This window comes from Akanthomyces muscarius, chromosome 1 (genome assembly GCF_028009165.1).
Source record: "Akanthomyces muscarius strain Ve6 chromosome 1, whole genome shotgun sequence".
Taxonomy (NCBI): Eukaryota; Fungi; Ascomycota; class Sordariomycetes; order Hypocreales; family Cordycipitaceae; genus Akanthomyces; species Akanthomyces muscarius.
The window spans coordinates 1,761,146-1,779,677 of record NC_079241.1 but is presented as its reverse complement, the minus strand read 5'-3'; the positions used below and the strand labels follow the sequence as shown (position 1 = coordinate 1,779,677).

The 18,532-nt window shown below is 54.1% G+C and overlaps 3 protein-coding genes across 3 annotated transcripts; 1 reads left to right on the top strand and 2 right to left on the bottom strand.

Moving 5' to 3' along the window:
• Positions 1-607: 607 nt before the first annotated feature.
• Positions 608-6,288, bottom strand: LMH87_005553 (uncharacterized protein; the record flags this gene model as incomplete). The annotated part of the gene is made up of 3 exons (XM_056203291.1): positions 608-625; positions 698-766; positions 823-6,288. 3 exons carry the CDS (start codon positions 6,286-6,288, stop codon positions 608-610), a joined length of 5,553 nt encoding a protein of 1,850 aa, XP_056058764.1.
• A 2,393-nt stretch (positions 6,289-8,681) lies between these two features.
• LMH87_005552 (uncharacterized protein) lies at positions 8,682-13,335 on the top strand (the record flags this gene model as incomplete). Its single annotated transcript, XM_056203289.1, has 11 exons — positions 8,682-9,062; positions 9,112-9,412; positions 9,465-9,632; positions 9,682-9,971; positions 10,110-10,427; positions 10,483-10,944; positions 11,001-11,961; positions 12,045-12,113; positions 12,242-12,409; positions 13,030-13,138; positions 13,224-13,335. 11 exons carry the CDS (start codon positions 8,682-8,684, stop codon positions 13,333-13,335), a joined length of 3,339 nt encoding a protein of 1,112 aa, XP_056058763.1.
• Positions 13,336-13,443: 108 nt separating this feature from the next.
• LMH87_005551 (uncharacterized protein) lies at positions 13,444-14,268 on the bottom strand (the record flags this gene model as incomplete). Its single annotated transcript, XM_056203288.1, has 1 exon — positions 13,444-14,268. One exon carries the CDS (start codon positions 14,266-14,268, stop codon positions 13,444-13,446), a length of 825 nt encoding a protein of 274 aa, XP_056058762.1.
• Between the last annotated feature and the right edge of the window lie 4,264 nt (positions 14,269-18,532).

The following is an 18,532-nucleotide window of genomic DNA, read 5'->3' as shown; positions in this document are numbered from 1 at the left end:
ATTTTTTTTTTGGAGAAATACGACGAATGGAAGAACAATAAATCTCCTTGCTGTCTACAATTTATAACATCTCACTGCGACGTACAACGACGTTAGTGATGGAAAGTCGGGTTGGCGTTGCTGACTGTTTATGTAGTTATGGGCTTGTACTACGCACAAGGCGGAAGATGTTTCAATTGCGCATGAATGGTATAAATAAGTCAAATTAACACAAAAATGGGGGAATTGGTAAGAAATGAAGCGCTTCTGCCAGGCCAGCAGACCTTGACCGCAGAGTCGTCCAAAGAAGAATCAAGAAGAAAAATGGCTGCTTCGCGATGCTAGAGCAAAACAACAGAATTGCAAGATTGTAAACGCCATTTCCACCCATATTTCCTTCACTCCTCCCTCCCTTCGCCGGCAACAATAGGAAAAGAAAAAACCAAATTCGGCCATTCTGCGTGTTTTCGTTCCTTTTTGTACACTGTCCGCACCTTTTGTCCTTTTTGGGTGCTGGACCAGAAACACTTGTGCTGTCAACCGTTGACCCTTTTTTGGCACCAATTCTATTTCTTTCATTTTGTTCATGTCGCTTGCTCAACGCCGGTTCAGTTCCTGGAAAATCAATTCAAAACAACAAATTCGTCTTCGCACGTTGACACCGGGGCGGCTACGAGTCAGCCAGTTTCGCAAAGTGCTTGGACCAGATCCAGCCAACCATTTCTGTCGGGTCGTCTTGGTTTTTGGCAAGCCACAGTTCCCCTTTCTCCGCAATGATGTCGAATATCTATTGTGGTCAGGTTAGCGACTGGGAAATAGGAAACAGCAGAGGAAGCAGCTTACCTCGCCAGCTTGGTATGTTAGATAGGGATAACCAGCTTCGTGCTTGGTTGTTTCGATATTAAACTCAAACAGAGAAGCCGCAAGCCATAGTATGTTGTAGCCGTCCGATCCTCGACCCCTCTCGCGAGATGACGCGCGTGAGGATTTCTGAGTTTCTTCTGTACCGTCAGGCAAGGGGAGTGCAGAGTGGAAGAGGTTGGAGAATCTAACATTCTCTTGCTGCGCATGGCTGGACGTGTACGTCGTATTCGAGTCCGATCGCTGGACAGACGCCATGTCTGAACTCTTTCGCTGCATAGCGCCAGAGTCAAAACTCTTGCCAGTACTTGGGCGTGTAGAGGTATGGCCAGTGCCTGTGTGAGAGCGCGAGCTTCCGCCCATGTCGCCAGATTTGGGAGAAGCTGAACTGGGGCCGTGTCCTTGAATGCCGGCATAAAAGTCTCGGTAGTAGTATTGATGCGGGTTGGTAGCTGCAGCCACATTACTACTAGAGCTGCCTGCGCTGGGTGACATGGCAATGCCTGCACTGCTGCGCTTGCCAAAGTCTGGAGTCGGTAACGTGGGTACACTTTCATCATTGACTGAAGATCCACGTCCACGGCGTTCGATTTCAGAGTACCGTTGTCGATACTCGGTGGACTGTGATGACCGTATCTGTAGGTCAGGATTCAATATGCCAATGGAAGCAAGCTGTTCAGCGGCGTATGGGTAGTCTCGGTTGAAGATAGTAACGATATCATCAATGGTCGGAACGTCTGGGCCGTCACTAAGGACCGTACTCAGCTTCTCCGTCCACATCTTATACCACCTGGCTTGGATGTTGACAAAGTTGCCGAGGCAGATTTTGCCAACCTTCTCGGTCATGGCGGATAGCTTGGGAAGCTCGGCTATCAGCGCATCGTTAAGAGCATCGTACTGCTCAACCAGTTCCCTCAGCTTGGGTTCTAGTATCTTGCCGCTGCGTCGCTGCTGGTCGGCTCGCTCGTAATCGAGACGTCGCTTCTGTCGCTTCTTCATCGCCAGCGAAGGATTGCCATAGGCCTTGATGACTTGCTCGAATGGCTCAATGACTTGCTTTCGAACTTGCGCGAGATGTTCCTCCAACGCCACCTTCTCCAAATCTCGCATCGAGATGTTGAACTGAACCCATTTGCTTTCAATTTCGGGAAAGTTCCCAGGCTGCAGTCTCATGACCAGCTCAATAGATGACAGGTACTGCAGGAATTCGTGCACATATTGAGATATCTGTCTCGTATAAAATTCAACGTCACGAAGAACGACCTGCAGTTGGACAAAGTCATCGCCAAACTTTTCGTTCAATTTCGTGTAGGTTGGATCATCAGGAACGCGACTGCTGGACGACTGCAGCTTATCAACACGTTTGCCGAAAGCACGAGCGAAGCCAGCCTTGACATCTGTGTCCTTGTGCTTCCTGCCAACAATCTGACCAACTAGCTCAAAGTTCTTCTTTGTCTTGTTGATTTCGACAATGGCGGTTTCCAGCGCGTCTTTTGCTGTAGCGAGATGCTCTCGGTCCGGATGATCCTGGGGAGTATGCTGAAGCAAAGTCATGATCAGGTTGGGGTACTTGGTAATTCTCTGCATTGGCTTGATTAGCAGAGAGTCGAGATCCCAGGCCGCCGTCAGATCTTTTGCCACTTCGTTGCACTCTGTCAGCCAGACTTTGACAGCGGAGTCTTGCTGGATTTGGATGAGCTTCTTTGCAGCCTGATCACTATTCCGTAGGAACCCTTCATGAACCGTCTTCATTCGATCGAGATGACGCTGGAAAACAGGGCCAATCGCAGTCTCACGATCGTTGGCGTCACTGATGACAGCAGACTTGGTGCCTGTCGGCTCAACGCTCGTCGGTGGCTGGGGGCCTTTCGCGGCTCGGCCACCTTTGGGAACATAAACCGGAGCAGTCGCAGCCTTAACTTCAGCCAAAAATGACGTGTGAAATTCTATTATTTCGTGGCTGTTGCGAAAGATGAGTTTCACGGTCTGGTCATCCAAGCGTGGGCAGGCTTCGGCAGTTCCCTTATAGATCTCTTCAACAATGTTCATGTCGCGGACAAATACAGCCTCCGTGTCGACCAGTTCCTTGATGACATTCCGCCGCTGGGCCAGACGATGCCGCTCCTTCTCTGATGGCGGATCACCTTCTTGGAGCAGAGACTTGCCATCACTATCGGTCCCGCCAATTTTGCTGGAGTCATTGTCAGCTGTGTCGAAAGAGGTAGTGTCGACCGATTGAGGCGTGTTGGCGTATGTCATATAAACCTCGCTATTCCTTTCGGAGTTGAGAAGGGTGCTAGTAGATTGAGAGGGCTCATATATCGCACTCGAGTTCCTAGAGTGAAGTGCGGAGCCGGACGTAGATTTCGGAACAGGTGGCGGTTCGTGTGCGGGTGGTGAGGGAAGAAATGACAGACTGTGGCTCGGCTCAGGCGACAGGTAGGGTATCGAGAAACCTTCACCGGTGTCAAGTTCAGGGAGCTGGTGGTTGACCGGTGTTGGCGGCAGTTGCTTCTCGGATATCGAGGTCGAGACTCCTTGGAATGATTCATGACGAGGACTAGTGGCGGACGAGAACGGGGCCGGATAATGGGTGGAGGTCGGGCTACTCATAAAGATTCCTGACCCAGTAGTGTCGAGCTGTCTTGAGCTATCAACAGAAAAGTCTGTCCATGCGGATTGATGACTCGCGCGGTCCGGGCGGAATCTTGGTGACGGCAACCCGAGAGTACCAGACACAGGGTATGAGCCACGTTCTGATGCATACTGCTGCAGATCATCAAATCCGCTCACGTCGGACGAGGCGCACGTTGATGCTCTCTTGGAATCCAACTGCTCGCCATATCTGAAGTCGGATGCGAGTTCGTATCGATCATGGTCGTCGGTGTCTTCGGTGCATGCGTCTGTCGTCGCTGCCTCTGAGCGGGGATAGGCAGCTTGATGCATACCATGACGTCCTTCTACCTCGGACAGGCAGTCAGACTCTTCGCCATGATCCAGCCTTGGAAACAGTCCTGTTGAGCCCAGCTGTTGCAGGTGTGAATGCGACGTCATCAGGGAAGACGTAACATGACCTTGGAAAGGCGTAGATGAAGATGACAAATCTGAGCCATCATGCTGGACCATGAATTGTGAATGCTCTTGCGCTTGCTGCTGAGAATCTCGGTCTTGTGAGAACGTGTATTGGTAACTGGTCTCAGCGAGGTCGGACGCAGCTGGGTTAGGGCTCGGGGGCTTCACGACAGTAACCGGCACGTCCGGAGCATGCTGAGCAGCAGCTGCTGGTGTAGTCTGTGCTTCTTCGTCGAACTCGGTAGCTTCAGACGCAGCAGACGCTATCGAGGCCCGTTTGCTGGTTTGCGGCATCGGAGGACTAGTTGGAGGGTAGCTGCCTGGGACTCCGAGCGTGGGCGAGTCCTCCACAGTCACGGAAGTAGAGTTGGCAATTTCTGGTGATATCGTTAATGGTACAGAGTATGCTGTCAACTCGGTCGATACCACAGGTGCTGGAGCAGCTTCACTGGCGGTAGCGACGGCTCGATCGATAGCATCGCGGGGTATTTGCGGTACGGGAGGAATGTCGGCGTAATCGTCAGCTGTTCTTGCGGCCGCGCCTTGGTCGACTCTCTTGGACTGAGCCGCAGCCTGTTGCTTTGCTTCCAAAGCTTGAGATTCTCGGATGGATTTACTATATGCTAAGCGAATATGCTCTCGTCTTTGTTCAAAGTCGATTGGGCCTGCGGATATTTTTCTTCGCCTCGGTGCTGGTTCCTTGCCCTTGGAGCGGGCAGATTTGGTTGTCCCAGGGTCCTTGGATTTATTGGATGTGTTGTTTAGCGGCTGGCGTGGCCTCGAGCTTCGCAGCGTGGGTGAAAGTTTCGGGGGTGTAATCGACTTGGACCGTAGTCTTCTGCTGCTGCCATTCGCAGAATTATTAAGGCTTGGTGGTGGCGGTCTTCGCTCCCTCACCGCTGGCGTTGGCGTTTTATTTAATGAAGTCGGTGTCTTGGATCGAGAGGGTGGAGGAGTAATTCTCGAGGGCTGAGGGCCGGCAGAAGGCGGGCGGCGAAGGTTTGCAGGTGACGTTCCACGCGAAGGCGTGTTATCGCCTGAGCTACTCGTTGGGCTATGGAGTCGTCGTACTGCGACAGGCAATTTCGAGGCGGAATGAGAGGTTGGTAGATTGTGTGAGCCTGTTCGCAACGCAGTCGGGGTTCTGTAGGAGGAGCCGCGGGATGAGGTGTCGCTTTGTGATCGTGTGCGTGGACTCTGATTGCCGCTGACTAGTGACTCGCTGGTCGAGGGGTGGTGTGTTGCAGCACTGGCGTACGAACTCGGGAGTGACGACAAATCTACATCCTGATCTTGATCCGGTATGCTGTGAAACGTCGATTTTGTGTGGATGCTGGAATCTGAGGTCCTTCGGGGGCGAATCTCGTCAATTCCAAATCCAGCCGTCATAGAACCTCGTTGCTCTGGAGCAACCTCGCCAAAGAGAAGGCCCGAAAACTGGCCAGGCCGCTGCTGGGCGTGTGGTTTTCGGGACAGCTGGGGCAGAGAAGATGGCGTGCTGGCGGTGCCGGAGCTGTTGATTCGACTAGCAAACGACTGGTTACTGCTAAAGGACCGCGTCGAAGCCATCTGACTCCGAGAGGCGTCGGCAAGACCGTTGGCCGCGGGCGGTTTGTGAGCCTTGGATACGACGAGGCCGTTGCGAGATGCGATAGAGGATTCGGTAAGGCCACGGCGCTGCCGTGAGGTTGAAGGAGCAGTCCGAGCAGACGTACTGGGGGTGGTTAAGGCAGCACCCTTTTCATCAAATCTCTTCTTGAGATCCTTGACACTAGGACCACCCTTGGGTCTCACAATTGGACCCGAGATGGACTGTGTACCATGCTGCAAGCTAGGGCCGCGAGATGGCTGTGCGACGAGGCCATCGGCGTGGCTTGGAACGCCTGCAGTGTTGCTGCCGTTGGGGAGGATCGGCTGGTGAGCGAGCGCGGATGTCATGGCCGGCGAGGTGGATGAGGGCGGAGCGGCTACGTCGGCTGGAGAGAGGGCTGGAGCGGAGGCAGAGGCGCCAACGGTCAGCCGGTAGGACTTGTAGAAATCGTCGGGATCTATAGGAGTGACGGGGAGAGCATCGTGGGCGAGATGGGACGCCGAGGCAGCAGCGAGCAAGGGATTAGAAGCGGAGGCAGAGGCAGAGGCAGCGGGCTCTGCGGGGGGGGACTGATCGTGGAGGGCGGTGGCGGCGTCGGCTGGCGAGGGTGCGTGGGCGAAGAGTATTTCGGGGTGCAGGAGGTGCGTGTCAGTATGCGAGCGGTCTTGTGCGCCGGCAGGGGAGTCGGGTGCTGGAGGGCTACCAGCACTCGGTGCGAGAGCGGTTGTGATGGTATGATGATGGGCGCTCGTGTCTGGAGGGCCAGAGTCGGGGTCCTGCTCCATGGTGGGCAGAACCTAGGCATGGGTCAGGCTCGACGGGCAGAGCGACTGGTCGAGAAGACGACAAGAAGCCCATGCATGCGCGAGCATTGATGCGCTGGCTGGGCAGAATCTGTTGGCGGAGGATGGACGCGGGAAGACGATTGGGAGATGGGGCCTCAGTTTGGGGTGCGACCAGGTCAGGGAGTGGTGGATGGGCGGCCAGACGCGTGTGGCTGGTGGAGAGGGAGGATGCGAGAGCACAGTGGCTGAGGTACACACAGACAATGGCTGAGGTACAGTGGCTGATCAGCGATATAGAGGCTACCTAAGTTACAACAGCGCTCCGTGTACCCTGCTAGCGTGTTGTTCCCGCTGGAACCCACTGGAGCAGCGGCTTGTCTAGCGGCCAGTGGCGCGCTTTTTAGACCTACCTACATAGGTAGGTAGGTACCTTTTGCCTGTAGAGTTTGCGCTTGACGGGCCGCGAACCCATTGTCTTTCATCAACTACTCCTAGTAGTTAGCTGGGAGCCATGGTCTCGCTGGTCGACAAGACTTTCTCCATTCTGCCTCGCCATCTTGGGCACCCAAACACCTATTCTTCCAGAGCCCGATATATTTAGCAACATGCCTCGTATTATTACCAGCACTGCTGCAGATATAGCCAGGTACAAGCCAGTATACTCAGGCATACCCTGCCTGATATCGCTAGAGGTAAATATTCACTGCCAGGTACGCATCCCGGAGAGTCTTGGTGCAGATATTTACACAAACACGATACTGAAAAACACATGATGATCTCCCCTCATTGCTTTTCTCCGAGCCACATGCAGCAATAGTCAAAGCAGCACCCCTGAATCCAGTACTGGCTCATTTCCTGCGCGCAAACAATCCCTCCTGGCCAACCAGCCACGCTGACCACCGAGAAAGAAAGAAAAAATTAGCCCATTCGCGCACTATGTAGCAAGGCCGCACTAACAAAGATAAGTAGGAACAAAGCCTGACATCGTCGACGCACCTCTTTTTGTGGCTTGCCTGATGAGACACGGGTCATTGGCTCCACGCCGCCCGCCTATCCCTTGTCTGGCACGCGCATCCTTCGCTGCTAAACTGGCCCCTTTCGTGCTCCAAGCTCGCCTTTATTTGCTGACCTTGGTTTCTTTTGGTTTGCCTTGGCCAGCTTTGTAATTTATCCGGGGGCTCTCTCTCCTTGCCTTGGAAGACTCGCTGTTAGCTACATACCGTTCGAATTATCCACCATGCAACCCGCAGCTAAACCGAAACCCTTGCACCCAAAGTCTGCCGGCTCACCCATGTAAATCATCTTTCGCGACCCGACGCGGTGGCCTTTTCCGATGGCCATGGGTCAATCTACTTTCTCGCTCCAAGAGATTGGAGCCGAGACCACGGCGCAAGCCGCACAGACATGGCCGCCGATCGCGGGCTAACATAACGGGCTAGGCAGCCAGGCGCAAGGCAATCCTCCTCCCACTGGTACTGGTACTGTTGGGGGCCCCTTGGGCTTGGGCTAAAAGCCATTCGAGGTTCCCTCCCCCCAGTCAATAAACTGCACCGTCCGGCGCCGCTGTCTGTGCTCACGAAGCGGTTGGGGCCTTTGTATCAACTCCCAACTCGTTCGCGTGCTCCAAGCCCGTGTAAAATAGGCGACGTGTTACAGGCCGTGCCGCCAGTGCATCGACACGGCAACCCCGTTCACGACTTGAAACAAAGGCGTTTCCAAAGCCGCAAAATTTTTCTTTTACCTGCCGCGGGCCCTGGTCCTGTCTCCGGGTTAATTCGCTGTCACTTTGTTTGCGGCCCTCTCTGTGCCGACGTACATGCAAACGTCAGGGGAAAAGGCATACAACGGAAAGTGGCATATGCAGGATCCCGTCATAGTGGCAACACCGAGTCTTAATTATTGTCTGCTCCCTGTCAGTCGCTGCAGTACTGAAAACTAGAAGTCACCACAGTAGCTCAGCATCAATTACTGTCTAAATGACAAATAAGCAAACATGCATACATTCTGACGAGGACGTACTAGCACTGGAGTCTCGAGCTTTTTTGGTTCCTGCGTCGTCCTGCGCCATCGCCGTGTGGTCGATAACAAAGAAATGGAAGCTCGGGCCGAGCGTAAGTGGCATCATAATCTCCGTATGCAGGGTCTCGGGTGCAAAGGAAGGCTAGGAAGCAAACAATACTTTTAATCCCAGAATCGATGGCATCTGCCCGAGCACTACAAAGCACGGACAATGCACAGCCACAAAAACATGTGTGAGCCACATGTAGTCAAGCCACACCAGATTGTCACATCAATGTTGGCTTGGTGCCGTTTGTAGGCCATATTCGCGTAAATGCGCTCATCTGTCCCACGCGACACTTGCAGATTAATTGTAATGCCATGATCTCATCGAAATGACCAAACGAAAGGGAGGTGATAAAGACGCGTCAAGATGCAAAAAGGTCAAGGATTCGCCTACGACGCTGCCCCTGCATCGCGACCTCCTTGACCTCTTCTATCCCAACTGCACATACCTGAGAAATTATGTTCTTGCGAGCCTGCCGCAAACTTCTCGGCTGCGACGACGCAAAATTGAATCTCTCGGGACGAACCTAGAGCGTTGCGCTCTTGAAAAAGACCTATCTCACCTGCTCGACTCGACTCTCGTTTGCTACCGGCAGCTTACACCCGATGTAGCGGACAACAGATGGGAGCAATGGCTATCTTTTTCACAGAAAGGAGAAGATTCTAGCGTTTCATTAACAGGGGGCTCACCAATATACTCCCAGTCCGAAGTTTGTTTCACCCGGCGAGGCAGCCTAGTCCTACGACTAACTTGTCCAGATTGTTGACTTTGTAATCTGGCTACTCTTCTCACGAGACAGCAGTGGAGCTCTTGGCCCGAAACATCTTCTGTGCGATGGATATCGCCGGAGCGCCGCCGAAAAGACCGAGGCAGAAACGATTCCAGGTGTTTTCAGTCGGTTTCCCAATGATCAGGTGGCTAGCCTCAAGGCGAGTCCCTGGCCGCAATTGCTGGCACTTCTGGGGCAGTCTGGGGAGAAAATCATGATTAATCTGCTTGTTGATTGCTCAATATTTGTTGCTGTTGAGTCGGGATTAAACAACTTTTACCAGATTTCCGGTACGAGCATGGCGGTCCCGATGTCCAGAGTACTCGTTAACACACTAGCCAGGAAACCCAATATCCGAGCTCGAATACGGAACAGAAAAGAAGACAGTGCCCAAAAAACCGCAGTACCTACGCAAATTATCCGATATTACACTTGTGAGAAGTAGACTGTTCTATGCGCGGCCTCCAATGACGTCCACTGGGCACATTCGGCCAGGGTACAGGCACATATGTGAGTATCTTTCGCAGCTGTTCTACAAATACAATATTAACAGTGCTAGATATTCTTAATCGTTGTCCCTATATATCCGAAAATTCAAAAACTAGGCCGAACACAAGCCAAAAAAACGACTTGAATACTGCCAAGGTCATGATGTACCTTTTCCCAAGACAATTTGGCCTGCACAATGTCTTTACATCTACAGTTGATCCAAAAACAACAGTGCAAAAGTTCCAAGACTATACCATCAGAGATGAGGAGATTGCAAGTCATCTGCGCTCTGATAGAAAGTTTATCGAGCAAGGCCTACCCAAGATCCCCAAGCGGCTACGAGGAGCAGGGCAAGACCTAGTTCGTCGACTGCAGATTCAACATCGCCGATGCTCCTATTTTGAGCTCATTCGGCATTATTGCCCTTCAATTCTCGACTCACTACGCGACAGGTCGCGAAGGAATAAATTACTCACCTCAGGACCAAGAACTGCTCAGAGTCAGGCTCCCGATGGAAAGTCGAGCAAAGGCTCTCCGTCTACCGCACGGCGAGCAACGCAGACGCAGAATCGTACTCAGGGCTCCCGTGTCTTTCAAATCGATCCCTCTGTTCCCATTGTTGACTTGGCGGCACCGGTTGCCCACGTCTCGGCATTCCTTCAGGCGGCTCTGTCAAAGATTATTCCCGACGCTTTTTTCGGCGAGGGTGATGAACTCATCCACAACAAGGAATTGCTAGCCAAAAAGATGCACCATTTCATCTCGCTACGAAGATTCGAAACCATGAGTCTTCACGAGCTATCACAGGGCTTCAAGGTACGTATCGTCCAAACACCAGCACGTAGCGGGTAGTGAGCTAACCTCAAAACAGACTTCCAATCTGCAATGGCTGCAGCTCCCTGGTTATAATGGCCAAAAGCACAGCCAACAAGAAGCACTGAAGCAGCTTGAGATTTTCCACGAGCTGCTGTACTACATCTTCGACTCTCTTGTGATTCCACTAGCACGCAACACCTTTTACGTGACCGAGTCCAACAACCACCGATACCAAGTCTTTTACTTTCGGCAGGACGTGTGGAAGATGGTCTCCGAGAGGGCCATGAGCGCCATCAAGGATGGCATGCTCGAAGAGCTCAAAGTCGGCGACATTCAGCGCACGATAGACTCCAGGCGGCTGGGGTTCAGCCAGATTCGCCTGTTGCCGAAAGGCGCCGCCCTGCGGTCCATCACGAACCTTCGTCGCCGATTTCCCTCAAAGCACAACAATAAGATTCTTGGGCCCAGCATCAATACAATCCTAGCTCCCATACACAATGTCTTGAAGCTGGAAAAGGTCAGTTCAAAGGTACATTTCGACGGAAGACGAATCACTGACAGACTTTCCAACAGCACCTCAACCCGTCGAATCTCGGCGCCACCCTCTTTTCTGTGGGCGACATCTACAAGCGGCTCAAGGAGTTTAGAAGCCGGCTTCCCACTCCGCTACCACGGTTGTACTTCGTCAAGGCCGACGTCCAATCCGCCTTTGACACCATCCCTCAGGAGGCCGTCCTCGAGCTCATGACGGCCATCCCGAGCCAGGCCAACTACAAAGTCTTCAAGCATGCCGAAGTCAGAGCCGGCGAAAGATCTCTCACCGGCACCTCGACGGCCATCCATGATGACAACGGCACGGCCGCCAAGACGCCGCCAAAGCCGTCGCGCCGCTGGAACTGGACCGCCTACCCGAGCGACGAGTCCAGGCCGTTCCTCCAGCGCCTGGATGGCCACAGCAGCGGCCACAGCAGCGTTGCGGCTGCGGCCCGGCAGCGCAAAAACACCGTCTTTGTCAACAGCGCCGCACAGAGCCGCCACGACACGCGCGGCCTGCTGCGGCTGCTCGCCGAGCACGTCACCGACAACCACATCAAGGTCGGCAAGAAGATGTACCGGCAGCGGCGCGGCATCCCGCAGGGCTCCGTCCTGTCATCATACCTGTGCAACTACTTTTACGCCGACCTCGAGGCCAAGCATCTTGGCTTCCTTCGGGAGGACAGCAGCAGCGTGCTCCTGCGTCTCATCGACGACTTTCTGCTCATCACCACGGACAAGCGCAAGGCGCAGCGCTTCGCCGCCGTGCTGCACCGCGGCGTGCCCGAGTACGGCGTGCAGGTCAGCCCGAAAAAGTCGCTCGCCAACTTTGCCGTGTCGGTGGCGGCGCGGTCCGGAGACGGGGACGGACAGCAGCAGCAGCAGCAGCCGGTGCAGATTGCGACGGTGGACAGCGGCGCCGACTTTCCGTACTGCGGCGTGCTGATCAACTGCCGCACGCTGGAAGTCCGAAAGGATGTCCAGCGGGACCAACAGATTGGTGAGTCTTTGCACGGTTTTGCCGTGGTAGCCGTCCTTCACTTGTGTCAAGTTTCCAACCAACTGACAATGAGCATTTACCAGACGTGTTTAATACCCTGACGGTTGAGCATAGCCGCGCACCAGGTCAAAACTTTGAGCGGAAAGTCTTACGTACGTCTCCCCTCTCTCATTTCTTCTCGAACTGCTTCCCTGTAATCACCAGACTCGATAATGGCCCATTTCCACACCACGAGCATCCCCCCTCTCTTGCTTCGTTAGCTCACCGCCTCGCAATATAGACGCCTTCAAGATTCAGTCGCACCTCATGTTCTACGACACGAGCCACAACTCGCGCGCGACAGTGCTCAAGACGCTGCGGGCTGCCTTTCGGCAGACGGCCCTCAAGATGTGGGCGTACATGCGGGCACTTGGCCGAGCCTCACGACCGCGTCCTGACGTGGTCAAGCGTACGTTTCTTTTTTTTTCCTTTTCTTGTCTTTGTTTACTCCCTTTACATCTTTCTTCTCTCCTTCTTTCCTTTCTCGTACTTGACCCCAGCAATGATTCTGCCTTGTTGGGTCGGAAAAAGTATCCGATCTTGCCGACCATCGCCTACATTTCTCGTATTGCTTTGTTTAGAACCACACCCTTTCCCGCCTGACATTTCATCTCGCGCATCTATTTGCCTGTGCAACCAGATCCCAAACGGCCCGTTCTTTAATTTTCCGGCCCTGAAATCCGGAATGCCTGTCAATGCCGGCAACCCTCCGCAGCCATATGGCACGCGCGGCCACCTACCCCTTCGCCACCACATCCCACAGCCTTCCCTCTTGACACACGCCCCCCCCCCCCAGCCTCCTCGTAACGCCAGCAGCGCAGCCTTGGCTGAAGAGGCGCGCGGAGAGCGCGCAGTTGTCAAAGTTCCCTTCATCAAAACTTCTTTTCCTGGCGCTTTCTTCGGGGCACTCCCCAGCTGCAGCAGATGCAACCACACCAAGCTGCGGAAATGCCAACCACAATATCGAAAAGATCACCGTTGCACACATGGGACAAAAAAGACTAATTCTGCCCTTCTCTATACAATTAGTCACCATCATGAGGACGGCCGAGGCTTCCTACCTGATTCTGACTAACAGGTTTCGCAAGTTGAAGAACCAGGGGTACGAGTGCGATATTCGGAAGTCGCAGGTCGCTCGGTAGGTTTGTCCTTCATCTGGACAGGGTTTTGAGAACAAGCCACGTCGTCAACGTTCTTGGCAGTACTGACGCCTTTGCTTTTAGTCTTGCGTACGAGGCGTTTGAAGAGATTTTGTCCACGAAGCAGACGCAACATGTTGAAGTGGTTTCATGGCTTCGGGGCCAAATCGCCAAATGCAATGACAGTTCGGTGTAATGTAAAAAAGCATCTATAAGGGTTTCATATTTCTAGTTAATCTAATATCAGTATCGAATGTCGTCTATAGTCTATCCTCTTTTAGAGTCCTTTTGAGTGCGCCGTCGTCTAAATTGTGATACCGCTCTGCCACCAATAGCGCCCCGAGTGCCATCGGAAAAGGTACGAACTGTCCCAGCGCCAGATTGCGTCGCCTGGGAAGCCAAATCCCGCAGCCCTAAATACGGAGAAGGGCACAGGCTCCAGCAGCCACAGGCCCATGTCCGCCATGTCGTCGTTGAATAGGGCCGCCGTGGCGTAAAGCCACAGCAATGTGAACAATGCATTCCCAGCACGCCGCACGGGGACGCTGGCAGCTGGCAAGACTCTCTTTACAAGCAAAGCGAGCTGCTGCTGCACAATCATTCCTATGCCCTGCAACAGGAAGAAGACTGGTTGCCTCCAGAGCTTCGTGTGCGGCACCGCCGAAAGACTGCCCATGCCGTGAAGCAGGCCCGACATGGCAAAGCAACTCAGCAGAGCCACAAGATTACCGGCAGCTGTGCCTTTACGTATAACTCTTTTCTTCAGCAGAAAGGCTGCGGGCCCGAGGAACTGCTGCCTGAAGGTTTGGTGCCACCAAGAGCCCCAAAATCCTGCAAGGCCGCGGTCAAACACTTCACCAAAGGATCCAAATGCCGATGCGTACATCCATGGAATGTTTCTGGAGGGGTTACAGTACCGTGTAGCGTAGAAGTGGACCATGTCAGTCAGGCTGTACGCCGCTGCCACAGCCGCGAATGCACCCGAGATGGAAAACAGCTGTCGGTACGCTTCGAGACGCCATGGAGACAAGCCGACCAAATACCAAGGCAAGGCATAATCTACAGACCGCTCGCGGCCAAAGACAAAATATGGATCTTTCATCATAAAGGTGGCGAGGAAGTCCAGCATGAGACACGCCGCGGTAAATACTTTGAGCCGGTGCCGAAGGAAGGCTGCGGGAGGGTGTACATATTCAAATCCACACTTGGTAACTGAAGGGACAGAGGCTACACACACTGGACATCCGTCTTTGATCGAAGTCGGAGTCTCCGGCTTGGGTAGTATAGAGATTGAGCTGCTCCAGCCAGCTCCACGAAAGCTGAGAACAAGATCTGTCGCCCAGCCCAGCCTGTCGAGCAAAGGCGCTTCGGACGGGAAACGTTGCCAGATGTAGCAAGAGGGTGAGCATGTCTCAGGGCGACTGGCACTGCGCAGTTCTGTAGGGCTGCCTGCTTCACCTCGAGCACGGAAGGGCGGCTGTGTGGCTGCCGGTTCGCATCGGGCAGCACGCTCCAGCTTGACAGGGATGTGTGACGGCGCCTTGCTCTCGCCATCATTCGTGCAGGTCCTGTTTGAATCTTTGCTGCAAGGCACTTTTATGATCCTGGCAGCGTCGCGCTGTGGATTGGTCAGTATCATGTGCTGGAAACACAGCATGGTTCCATATGTAGACATAAGACCTGAAACAACCGCCCACGCCACATTAGTGCTGGACGCGCGTGCCGCCTGCTCATAGTTTACGACAAGAGCAAGTGCAAAGGCCAGCCATCTCGAGCGATAGAGCCAAGGTCGGGTATTGTGGGGAATGGCTACCCAGACAATGGGCAAAACAAGCGACGCAAAAAGGGCCTGCGGCAGAACGATGTGGCGGCGGTGCCCGTCTTCGACCTGTCGGAGCAGGGCACTGCGATGACTAGCAAGAGCCAGCGGCGCCAACGGACCTGGTGAGGCCGACAAGGGCTGGGTCATTTCTTTTCTTCTTCTTGCCTTCCCGTATCTGCACCAGCTCTTCGTGCCAGCCCACAGCCTGGACACTAGTAAGCCTCGATTGTATGTTTGCTATGCATCTGCTGGTCGGAGACTGAAACAAGAGACAAGCTGAGCGAAGGGACCTCGGGATGGTAACGTAGCGGACAGGCCTTCTGCTCTGTGCGAGAGACACGGCTTCGCCGCTGCAGCCGTCTGATCCTGCTGGCCAGCTCTGCAGCTTCCGAGTTCCGATTCCGCGGACAAGGCTGATGCTGCAAGCTGGACGTGGAAACTTGTTGCCAAGCCAGGCCACTGTGCACCAGGCGGCTGTTTGGTCGTTTTGTGCCGGTGACGATGTTGCAGGACGCTGCGCTCCCAGGCCAGGGGTTTGGAAGGCTCCTCACCGCCCTGACGCTGGCACACGATTGTGTAGGGACAACAGTGGACTGCACAGCGTTGCAGATGGGATGAGGCTTTGGGGGCCTGCAGGGGAGAAAAGTGGTGTGTGGATGAAGAGGCGGACGGGTGAATGCTGCTGCGTGGAGGAGGGAAGCCGGACAACTGGGGCAGACTGATGATGGTGGTGGTGCTTCAGTGGCTGGAGGTTGAGCCCAAGCCCAGATGGGCAAGGTGTGGCTGGGCTGGGCTGGGCGTGTGTGCCAGCAGCTAGCCCAGCGCACGGGGGTGAAAGAGTACCTACGCGGGAGGGGGGGAGGCTGGACAGGGCACCTGAGAGGTCCTCTGTTTGCTACGTTTTCCTCCCATCGTGTTAGGATATTAGGGCACCCAGTCATATGAGAATTCTTTAATCTTCTTTTTAACAAAAAAGTGTCAAGTGTTCTACTATCCTAACGGGATGGGAGGAATATATACTAATTCTAACACTATATTTGACCCCTTCTAAGCAACAGCCCCCTCGCGCGTAGGTAGGTACCTAGGTAATGGCCGGCGCCTGCTGGTACGATAGGGCGGTACCTTGGCACTTGTACGGGCAGACAAAGGGCAGATCAGCCAGGCTGACTGGCACGACCGCTGATCTGAGCTATTAATGGACTAAAAAGAGATTGGCGACTAAAATCAACATGACCAAAATACCGAGCAAGAAACGCAATTGTCCCGCTTTGAACGAGGCTGCCGTTCCGCTTTTTTCGTCTGCAAAGCTGGGTCTCGCAAGCTCGTCCTAGCCGTATTCAGTGGCATGCAGCGCTACCGCCAAAAAGCCAGCCAGGTACCATGTCACCATGTTTTCAGAACTCCACGTTCACATTCGATTCTAGGTTCTTCGCGGGTGGGGTGTACGGATAGTGCAGACGAGCATACAGCCATTACCTCACACCCGCAGGAAGCTTGGTTGCAGCAAAACGTGCTCTCCGCCTGCAGAACCCATCATGCGTACCCCGTTTCCCAGTACGCTGGAGTCAAAGGCGTCCCACCTTGGCTTGCTGACAGTGCCCGCGGCCTCGGCTCCGTCTACAGCTCCGGCCCCGATGCTGCGTGGACCGTTCCTTTGACCATTTCATATGTGGTTGACAGTTTAAACAAAGTATACTGTTGTCTCGTTTAATGGCCCTGATGGCGATACTTTTCGGCCTGCTGTGCGGCGTAGCTGCTCCGCCATACACTGGCAGTGTCGATGCCCCGGCAGTGTGTACGTTGAAGGCGCGGAAGTCTCATGGCCATATTTCTATGAACTTTCGGAACACTTTGGTGGATTAGTGTACACAATTGCATATTTTTCTTCGCCCCAGCTGTCTCCACACGATCTTTTCCAGTATCACTTACCATGTGGTCTGATGGCTGTCGGCCAACCACGTCGCGCATTTTCGGCTGTGTTTCAGCATGCTCTTTGTACACATTTGTGATCCAACTGGCTTTTCTCCATTGTTCTAACAGCTCAGGCCAAGCAGTCGGCCCCTCTTCAACCAAAGCTTGGCGTATTGCTTTTGAGTTGCCCCAATTAGCAAGATCCCATCGTCGCTGAGCCTTGTCCTCGCCCGCTAGAGCTCGACTCAGCGTCGTAAACTTTATTGGTAAACTCTTTCTAGAGATCCTCACTCATCCTGTAGTAATACTCACCCCGGGAGCCATCCGAGGGTTGCTATCTGCGCGTGGGGAACTGCAACCACAACAGGGGGCGGGGACAAAGACGCAGCACGACTGCCGACTTTCGCCCAACATGACACTATTTCTCGTCTAAGCTCACTTTGGGGCTTCTCGACCATGCATTTCATAAAGACTACGGGACTAGGCCTCAAGCTGCAAGATCCGGGTCCAATTAAGCACGCTTGCTGGGTAGCAGGATGAAATTTGAGCAAGAGACAGGCGGATCAGTCCTTGTCATCCCATATCACCATCATAAATTACCGCAAGGGGAGGCATCAAGACCCCTGGGATATCCCAGGGCAGGACTTTCTTCTCCGGAAATTCCCCGTATGGAAATTTAGCTTGCACCCAGGCACAAGGCAGACTATGCAGCCAAAACTTGGGTCTGAGGCGTAAAACGGGCCGTATTTCCGAGCAAGGCGAACTACAAGACGGAGAAAAGGCCAGCTGGGGGTTGAGATCTACAGAGATGCTCTGGCCAGATGATCTAGTGGCTATGCAGCGCTTGCTGAACGATCCAATACGGGAGCAGCGATGAGCTCGTCGGCCGGCCTCTCACGTCTTCGGATAAGGGCCGAAACAGCCACGAGGGCTAGCCGCTTCTGCACGTTCGCCCGGGGGGGGCTAAGGGCTCGCGGCAGGGCTGAAGCAAGGCTTTCGAAGGAGGACGCACACGCATCCTGTAATCTTTTGCTCGCTATTCTCGCATCGTGCGTCGAAATGCTGACACGCTGAGCAGAGTTCCGCGGCGTTGAAGTCGCAGCGGAGCAGGTAGGGGGCCGTTGCGGTTTCTGTGGGGGCAGCTCCGTGCCTTGCGGGGCCGCTAATGCACGTTGCTCACAGCTTAAGCTTGTACGAGAAAGGATCAGGGCCGGGGGGGGGGGGGGGGGGGCCAATGCCGACATCGTTCTTTTCATTGGCGGTGCGAACGACAGCGGCGCTTTGGGTATTGCGGTATGAGCAGATCGAATCCATCATTATCTTGCATCAGTCTAGGGTGTCGTGGGTGTTTCCAACTCCGACGCAAAATATGATGCGATTAGGTTTGGCGTGTGCCGACACATGGATGCTGGCCCGGCCTCCTGCCCAATGTACATCGCGCGTGCATGTCTCTGGAGCAAAAGATACAATGTCGGTGATTCCCAGACGAAAATCCGACAGTTCTTTGATTTTGACGGGACCATCGTGCGAATCTGCGTCGCGCTTCTGGGCCATTGACCACTATCCCGCACCGGCATTATACCTGTGCATCTGCTATCGGCCGGGGGTGGGCGACAGAATCGAGGCTCAGCGCGATAGGCCAGCCGTGCTACCATCTTCG